At 39.2% G+C, this 9,793-nt stretch overlaps 1 protein-coding gene across 1 annotated transcript in view; it reads left to right on the top strand.

Moving 5' to 3' along the window:
* CCDC150 (coiled-coil domain containing 150) overlaps positions 1 to 9,793 on the top strand; it is a 20,115-nt gene that overhangs the window by 177 nt on the left and 10,145 nt on the right. Inside the window, 14 exon segments of the mRNA XM_010569071.1 lie at positions 34 to 207; positions 520 to 715; positions 805 to 857; positions 859 to 984; positions 1,565 to 1,633; positions 1,874 to 1,990; positions 3,395 to 3,588; positions 3,621 to 3,667; positions 5,089 to 5,132; positions 5,999 to 6,091; positions 7,069 to 7,176; positions 8,009 to 8,341; positions 8,558 to 8,626; positions 9,153 to 9,245. Of these exon segments, the coding sequence (XP_010567373.1) occupies positions 34 to 207; positions 520 to 715; positions 805 to 857; positions 859 to 984; positions 1,565 to 1,633; positions 1,874 to 1,990; positions 3,395 to 3,588; positions 3,621 to 3,667; positions 5,089 to 5,132; positions 5,999 to 6,091; positions 7,069 to 7,176; positions 8,009 to 8,341; positions 8,558 to 8,626; positions 9,153 to 9,245 (1,716 nt within the window).

Consider the following 9,793-nt stretch of genomic DNA (forward strand, 5'->3'; position numbering starts at 1 on the left):
TGCCTCAGCCGTGGCTGTTGCGGGTCCCCACAGGGCGGGAACGGGAGACCGCCTGAGCGGGATGGCCGGGCCAACCGTCATGGCCACGAGCGTCAGGGCGACCGTGCCCGAGGCCTTCATGGTGCTCCAGCTGAGGATGAGGGTGGTGGAAGAGCAAACCAGCACACTGGTGCGACACCCGGAGGCTCTCGGCGTCGATGGGCAGAGGTAGGGAGAAAGCAGGGGTAAGCTTTTTCCTTCTTGGAGAGCTCACGCTTTTCTTGCTTTTTTTCCTCTTCTTGTTCCTCTTTGCACCCGTTTGCCATGCTCTGCGCTTCTCTACACGAGAGAGCTGGTACGGGCAGAGTCAACGAGAATGGGCTACAGCAACCTGGGGTCACAGGAAACCTTCCAGGTCTATGCAACATGGTTTCTAATCTAATTGCATCTGTAATGCATAAGTGCAATGTCGGGTAGGTATGCATACATGGGGTAGGTCAGTCTTTTCTCCTCTTCAGCCTCAATAATTTCCCCTGAAAGACTTCAGAAACACCTGCTAGTCACCCAGCCATTAGTCCTGTGCAGGCCAGGGTGGCATTTGTGGGAGAAAATACGCTGTGGAAAAACTGTGAAACGCTGGTGAATCAAATGTGTCAGTTAGGGAGTGTTGTACGGGCACTGAATTTAAACGTCTTCCGCCTGCAGACAGAAAAGGAACTGAATCCAAAGCATGCAGATAGTAAAAAAGTTTTTTACCACTTTGTTCTTCCTTGTCCCTCCATATGCTTTTTCTGTCAATGAAAATTTTGCCTTTTCTTTTGGCAGCCCAGTTGGAGCAGTGCCTGAATGCAATCCATGAGGAGCATTTGCAGGAAATGGAAGATTGTACAGCAAGAAGCAATGAAGTTGGACCAACCCCGAAGCGATATGAAAGAGGCTGAAGAAGAGGCAAAAGAAGAAGTTCAGAGGCTGAGTACTGCTCTGGAGATTACAACTGCATCCAAGGTACCAAAGGTTATTATAGTTTCAAGTATAAATGGACTTGGTTTTAAGTACATTAATCTCTGACATAGTTAAACAGAAAATGTACTCAGCTGGAAAAAGGAGTTTATGATATATTGTTGGCAGTAAGAGCAAACACTTTTGATAACGAGAATCTGTGCTTCCATCAATTAAAAAAAATTACATAGGAAATCAAGAATAAAAATGTTTTAGATTAGTAATTTTCTCATCTTCGTGACTTAAGTTTGTCCTGGCTTTCATGCATAGAGTGCTCAACAGCTTTATCTGTTTTTCCAGGAACATACGTTTCTCTGGTATTTCAGTCTTAACTTCTACTAGTATCTTCCCTGAAGAGAACTTCAGTGGACTATGTCACTCAATCTCATTAATTGTATTAAAGAATGCTTTGTTTCTTAGTGCTTGCACTCTTATATTCAGTGCTTCAGGACAGAGAACACCAGACTGGAGATAGAAATCAAGTTCTAGGTGTTAGCATGGCAGTTGCATTTTATAATATGTACTGCTTTTGCAATAGTTATGAACATGAAAGGATAAAAATATCTGTTCCTTTCATCTTCTTTAGATGCATGTAGTGACTGCAGCTGAGGAACTGAGGAACACAGAACAGAAAATTAACTGTAGGCTTCAGGAGGTAAGTACAAGAGCAAGCAGCTTAGCAGGAGGCTGAATTTGCCAAGTTTTACTTAAAGATTTGAAGAAGATCCTTAAATAATATTCTGGGTGCAATTTTGGAATGTGCACAACCCAGAGGAACCTGCCAGCCGTGCTCATAACTAAATACCTGCACAGAACATCTTTCATATATAATCCCAAAGTATTTTTTTCAATCTACTTAATTAGACCTGGGTCAGAAAGCGTTATTTTTTTCTAGCTAACAGAACAGCTGTCCCAGGAGGTCAGCCCGTGGGAGTCTTTGGAGGAGTCCCAAGCAGCTGTGATGTGCCATGTACAGGACATGGAAACAACAGTAGAAGTAGAATGGAAGCAGGTCTGAGAAACTTTCAGTCTTCTTTTGTATCTCTTTTTGTTTTTTCATCTGGGAGATGAGACACTTTATAACTACATTTTGTACAAACATTGATCAGAAAAGATCATGTAGTCAAACTTCCTGCTCAAAGTAGGGGTATCACAAACACTGGATTGGGGCAGTGGTGGATTTGTGAAGCAGAGTTCCAGGACTGTGATTCCATGGGTGCTTTAGGCACTTTTTATAGTGGTGCAGTAATGTTCCAGTTAGGATTTTCTTCCTAGCATCCAAACTGAACGCTCCAAGCTTAAATCTGGGACCATTGCCCCTTCTTAAATCATTCAGTGCAATTGACAAGAGTTTGACTTCATAATCTTTGTAACTACCTCTCAGTTTTGTGGGCCACAACTGGATCCTGCCTTAACCTCTTCTTCACCAGGCTAAACAACCCTCTTTATAATTGACGTACTGATAAATAGATAGAAAATGCAATTTCTGAAAAATATTCTGTTGAGATCGTAAACCTTCTGGAGTAAGAATGTTTTCTCCATTAATTGCCATGATGACAAAACCAGATTTTTATTCTCAGCTGTATTTGTACTATCTAGCTATTCTGGAGTGTGGGGAGGAGCCATAGTTCATGGTAGAAATGAACTGGCTTACACACAATTCAAATAAGCAAAACCAATCCCCCTTTCTGCATGCGTGCACACACGAGCCACATGCAGTCACTCTAACAATTCTGAATTCATAGCAACAGTTTAGTAAGGATAAAAGAAAGCAAATGGTGAAGTATCAAAACTTGAATAACTAAGGGTGGATTTTTTTTTAAGTTTTTGGATGTTCATAAAGGTCTCTTCATTCCTGAAACATATGAAGTTCTTTTGGAAATTACTAGATTTTTTTCCTATGTGCCTTTTATCGTCTTTGTGTTCTTCTACAGCAGAAGCAGAAAAATGATGGATACATTATTGAACTATATGAATTATATATTATGTGAGAAGCAAAGGCTTAGTTTAATTCATCTTATCACTTTCTGATGGGTATAGTTGACCCTGTGGTATATGGCATTAAAAAAAAAAAAATTCCTCAAAACCAGCATGAGACAGACTAGGTGCCTTGAACGTTGCATTCACCTTCATCTTTTATAGCTTGATCTTTTCTGTAATCTTTCATTGTGCGAACTTGTTAGATTCTGCCTGTCATGTAAAGATGATGATAAGCACACAAACACTGTGTTACATATAGAAATTGAGTTGCTTGCCATAGAAGTCTTCTACATAAGATTGGGACAAGCAGAAAGAGAGGAGAAGCTGATAAGGCTGTATCTTTTCCAGTTAGATCAACTTTTCAGGCTCTGAAATTTGCTTAGGTTTGCCTCACTGAATTCTGCATCTTAAAGAGTAATCAGTGATGTCGTTTCAGGTACAGATATTACAGCAGGACTGCCAAGAGTTGTGTAAAGATGTCCAGCTAGCCCAAGTGAGGCTGCAAGAGGAGGAGGAGGAGGAGGAAAGAACTGCCCAACTAGAGCAACAGTGCACACAACTGAAAGCTGAACTGGGCGTGACAGTGGGTTATTGTCATACCTTTTTAGCCCTTGTCTCCCTGCTTCCGCAGTAAGAGGAAACAAGCACTGAGGTCCTCCACACCTGTGGCAGGGGTATCAGTCAACAAGAATGGGGGGCAGCTTAAGAGGTGATGAAATTTTAAAGGCCTTTAGTTTGCATGTGATGTTTCCAAAGCCTCTTCTTACCTAGAGGAAACTGGCAACAGAGGTAATCAGGGTAATGAGTACACAACAATAATACGAAAAGATTCCATCAGCATAAATTCTTTTCAGAGGAGACTTCATCTAGCAAGTGACCATTTACGCATGATTCCTGAACTGATGTGCAAGTAGAATGCCCATTGCTATTGAGTCTTTTTGCAGCTGATTAAAAAAATGTGCTCTATTAAACATCAGTGTAAGGACAAGCATCTTGGATAAGCCTCTAGTTGAACTCATTTAGATTCCCAGTCTATTGATGTAAAAGTAGCTGCTTATAAGGGAACTAAGTGGCATTTAATACGCTCTAGGATAAAGGGAAGCTCCATACTGTCAAAATTAATAACTCACAGTAACTGCCTAAATACTAGCATAATTATTGTTCTTGTGATCCTTCCATCAGGACCTATTTCAGATTTCTAGCTACTCTTTTTACAGAAGTGTTCCTGTTTCCCATATGTTTTGTTTGTTATTCTGTGAATCACACATGCGATAATTAACCTGTAGCTCACAAAAGGCAGTCGGTGTTTCTGCATAAGGCATAGCAAGAGGAGAGAAACTTGTCATGTTGTGACAGAGTTGGCTGAATGGGGGAGAAGGATGGCAGAATTCTTTCCTTCAGAACAAATCCATATGCAAATGACAAATGAGACATAAATTTTCTTTACTTCTGTACCAAATAGTCCTGCTGATCAAGGCTTTTTCCCTTTGTTAATTGAAAGAACTTTTGAGTGATCCTTTGATGATACCTTGAATGTCCCAATATTTTGGCTAGATTTCCCTCCCTACCCTGCTCATGCTGAGTTGTCTCTTGTTGTCTACCTTTTTTTTCCCAGTATGTTATACAGCATAGCAGAGTAAGAAGCTAGCTCTTACAGGCAGGTTAATTCAAATTCCAACAAAAATGCTTCTGCTTTTAGAACTGGGTGGTTTAAGCAGGTATCTAACTTGCTCTTTGTCAATGCACAAAAACTTGTAAAGTTGCATGTGGGCTGTGGGTTATAGTCAGGACAAATCAGTTGCTTGCACACTAGACAGCTGAATAAGAGACTTAGGGTTATTTGATTTGCCCAAGCAATCATGGAGGTGGTACGTGTAGGAGATTGGCATGATGACATGCTTAATTTTAAAATTAAATTACAATTTATGGAATCACTTTTAAAAAAAGTAATTTTGCTGAAATATTGAAGCTATCAAGAAAAGTATTGAAGGACAAAACATTTGTAGAAGTCTTACCTGTTTGTGGCATATTCAGTAACTTTGCTAAACTCAAACATTAAATCAAAATGTCACCTTGCAAAATTACCAAACAGAAAACAAAGCATGTCCTGACATTCTTTTCTATTTTTAGACTCCAGGAACTGTATCACTTCCCAGCTTGGTGAAGAAGCAAAAGTAAGTTGTAAACAAGTATGGGTGAGGAAAATAACTAAAGAAAAGATCAGAACAGCCTATGTGGAGCCTAGCAAATGTACCACACTTCAGAGGCAGAATTTTTATGTGGACAAATGCCAAATGCGACCAAGGCTAGTAACCATTGAATGTCTTATTTTATTATTTTACTAGTTTGGGGTTGCCCTAGTTATTTTTTGAAAGATTAACTTTTGTATTCTACTGAAATATCAAAACAGTGGTATGAATGCCTACCTTGGAAAACTAGAACTGACCACGAAACACAGCTGTGGTAGCACAAGTATTGCATACAAGGGAGACAAATAGATGGATTGGTGATTAATACTACAGAAAAATTAGAACCTTGGTCAACTGGGTACTAAATGGGCGAAGAGGTATGCTTACTGCCTATGTAGGGACTGTGTGTTGTCTGAAGTCTTCTCTGGAAGAGTAAGTTTCAGTGAAGATGAGGTAAAAGTTCAGCTTAGACATGGAGTCTCACAGTGCTGGCAACGGATTCCTTCAACTATGAATTGTACCACTCCTGTCAGTGAGATCTTTTTAGTTGAGAAGTATTGAGGTTATTTATAGTGGAGACTAATAAGTTTGAGCTCAGAAGGATATGAAGTCACCCTCAACTTTCAAAGCTAAGTTAGAGGAGGTAGCACTTTGTTTAGTTCAAGGTATATTTCAGAAAGAGGCTTGTACTATAGGAGCAATGTCTGTTGCTTGCAAGAGCACATAGCCATGTGGCAACATCTTAAAGGAAATGGGCAAGTATGAAACAAGGACTTGATATTTGTGAAGTGCCTGGCTAAATGACATTTAGATTTTTTTCTCAGTGGACATTCTGTTTTATTGCCCCTTAGAATGCACAGCTGTCCTTTAGCAAACAATGCAAAGAGAACCTGCAACTTCAGTCTAAAATGACCACCATGTGAGAAACAGCAGAGAAAGTACAGGTAATGAGAATAGATACTCTTGTTTTAAAATGGAAATAAAGTATAATGAAACAAGTGATTCCAGTGAGAAACGATTAAAGATTACTGGGAAGCCTCAAATGCAGGTCAGGAGACAAAGTTTAGTGCCCTCAGGTAATGTGGGCTAATGAGCAACTTCCAGTGAAGAAATTCAATCACTAGCCTAGCTAACAGTTCCAGATTTCCCAGCCTTAAGGCTGGAAACTTTTCTTCTTGTTTTGAATCAGCTTTTTTTCAAAGTGCCTTCTTCAGGGGCCATGATGTGCAGAACTACTGCTGCTCCCTTTTCTATCTACCCTTGAAGTAGTATATTTATATTCCTGTGCACCTTTAGATTCTACATGAACACGTTTCTATTAATGAGTCAAATATGGAGTACCTGCTTGGCTAAAATTTCCTCTGCCTTTTGGGACAAAAGGTTGACCTCAGTACATTCTAAAAAAATTTTATTTAGTCTACTTTCCCTCTTTAGAACATATTTTTGAAAACATTTTTTCTATTTTTTTCCCCTCCCCCCAACAGCTACTAGTTTATCGGGTGGTGTTCACTGGTAATGGGATTTGGATATGTCTTTCACAGAAAGTTCCAATTTTCTTTGGTTATCTACAATAATTCAGATGTGAAATGAATAGGGGTCCATTTTCAGTTTTTGCCTTCTTTGCCTTAGAAACATTACTTTTTTTCTGGACTTCAAAACTAATAAGTGCTTGATTCGTAACTACTTGATTTGTAAACTATATTCTCTTTTTTCCCATTACTGTAAAGTTTTAACACCTTGGAGTAAGTCCATCATAAATTGGGACTACCTGAACAAATTTTTTTGACCATCTTCTACCTAAAATAGATTTTTCCACATCTGCAAGAGATTTTCTAAAAGTTTCTGACAGCCTACTATGCATGAAAAAAACCCCAGACCCCTGAAAACGTTTGTCATCCTCCTCTTCCTTCTATCTAACCAGGTGCTAAATGACCACTTAAGTCAGCAATGCTCAGAGCTCAGCACCATGCTCCAAAGTGTTGCCATGGAGAATGCTAAACTCATTTCAGATCATGAGACCATGCCTAAGGTATGTAGTCTACTATTACAGTCCAAGAAAGTTATCTGCAGCTTGGACATCAGACAACAGACTAATTCCTAATACTGATAATCTGTGGGAATACAGTAAAATACTTTACATATAGCAATGGAATTTCTATAAAGATGAATTTCTATAAAGATAAAAAAGTGTTAGTGTCCTTCTTTGGCAAAGATTTATTTTGAGTACAGAAAAAAAAAGTCATATGTTGTGGGTAGAGAGTGTAACTATGATAATACTATTTATAGAAACATCCTGTAACAACCACTGAGAAAGAGGAATGTAGGAATTAATGGACATTGTAAGTACTGTAAATGCAGAAGCTGAGTGGAAGTAATAAGGATCTGAAATTAAATATGTATATAAAAGCTAGGTAAGGTGAACTCAGCTTTGACACCCTATTGAAGAAGCTGCACACCACAATATGCAGAACTACAGGGATCATGCAGGACCTCAATGACAAATTAGCAGCTTTGTAAATTAATTACTCATCCCTCATCATTCTGATGTTAGTGTTATTGCCTGGGTAATTCTTCCCCTTTAGGCAGAACAATAAAAGATTCATAATCTGCAAGAGCAAGTCTCACTTCTGAATGCTGCCCATGCCAACATTTTCACAGAGCTGCAGAGTGTGCAGCATGAGAGGGCTCAGCTTCAAAGAGAGCAGTGAAGAGTTTTCTCATCTGCAGCCTCTGTCTCCCTTTCTTCTGTTGCATTCTCACCACCTTGATTTCTGCTTTTCTAGCACTTGTTGCCTATTAACACAGAAGGGCCAGTTTGATACTTAATATGGAGGCCATCTTCTGTCCTGCTGTTGTGCTAGAACTCCAGCTTGGCTATTTTGTCTTTCTTCAGGGGCGCCTTGCATATAGAGCATGGCAAATACAGGCAGAAAGCAAGCCTTGCTGAGGAGGCAGCAACCACACAGAGACAGCTTTTGGAATATACTGTTGCTAGACTGCAAGGTGAACTTGAGACAGCTTTGCAAGAGAAGGCATCTCTGCTGGCAGAAAAGAAAGATCTTCAACAGGAGTTACAGAAAACTTACTGTGTTAAAGCTATATTCTTGAAGGCTGCTTTTGGACCCACGTTGCTAGAGTTCTTATTTACATACCAGTTCTGCTTTCAGAATATTTTTTTGCTATTGCAGTGGCAAGTGTGACACACTCTCCCCTTTACTACTATGCTTATATTTTGAATTGTCATGTCCATGAAGCATGGAAAGGGAGAGAAGACAGGGCAGCTCTACAGATATTATTTCTGAACTTTGGAGTTCACTTGCAACCTTCAGATCAACTGTTCTGAAAATGTGTAATATATCTATGAATCTGGATGTTTTCAGGTGACAATGGTTTCACGTTTCTTTTGACAGATAAGGACAACAGCAAATGAAACCATACAGGAAAGGAACAAATTGGAAGTAGAAAAAACAGAGAATGAGGTATCTTGCGATGTATATGGCTGTTCTTTAAATTTAGTGTTGTCTTTCTCTTAAGTTTTCCTTTCATTTTTCTTACTCTTTAACTAAATTATTTCTAAATAATGTGATATTTACCGTAGCCATACTGTTCACTTTGCTGTTTGATATTTTTCTTGTCTATATGGATGTGTCCTTTGGAGCAGCAACCCTACTGCTACCTACACAAGGTCCTATTTGTAGTAATAAGTCTGTATGCTGCTATGGCAAATGATAAATAATTTTCAGCTTCTCCTAGCTGTTTTACCTGTGTAGCTTCCTTGCATATGCACAGCCTGGTAAAGGAGAGGTAGTGTTTGTGGTATAAATGAGAAATTCCTTAGTGTTGTGACTGAAGTCAGCATGACTTTCACTGTTCTGGAAGAGCTCTCTGAAACAGGAGAGACTGTACCTAATCCATATGTAGTGCTGAGGTTTTGTGATATTCATGTATTGTGACTCTGGAAATTTTGAAGTGGTACAATTAAGAGTTGGATTTTCCTGTTCATAGCCAGAAACGGTTTCAATGAAATTCAGTTTGCAAACACTAGAGGAAAAGAACAAGAGGCTATTGGATCACTTGGCTGCACTAGTACGTGAGCAGGTAAGCCACTAATGACGTAGATAACTGGTGACTTGACTGATAAGTAACTAGCAGGAATCAAGGTGCTCTTTGAAGTAATCTGTATTTTATGGAAAGTGGCTGATCAAGTTAAGGAATCAAAAAGGGGAAAAAATGAAAACAAAAGGATAAGATAACTCAAATGTTACTCCATCTTTTTAGATGTCTGTGTGGGATGAGCCAAGAGGACTATATAGAGCTTCAGGTATTGGACATTTAGGTATGTCATTAGAATCCTGAGTCCATCCCATTTTTCTAGTACAGGTGTACAGCTTGTATATCTGTACATGTATATTCAGCTTGTGTACATTGGGAAGGTATTAACAACAGTTTTATGCCCTTCGTGGACAAATTTGCACTGAGGAACCTCATTCCCATTTTTTGACTTGTTCCCACTCCATTATTTCTCACTACTCTCAGTCACCTGGATCAGGATACTTGACCAGTTTCAGAAAAGTTGAGTAAAAGCTTAGTAATACGGTGCTACCAGTGCTTTTACTTTTTTTTTTTTTTTTTTTTTTTTTACAGGG

The sequence above is a fragment of the Haliaeetus leucocephalus genome, unplaced genomic scaffold, assembly GCF_000737465.1.
Source record: "Haliaeetus leucocephalus isolate CR32 unplaced genomic scaffold, Haliaeetus_leucocephalus-4.0 Scaffold1, whole genome shotgun sequence".
Lineage (NCBI taxonomy): Eukaryota > Metazoa > Chordata > Aves > Accipitriformes > Accipitridae > Haliaeetus > Haliaeetus leucocephalus.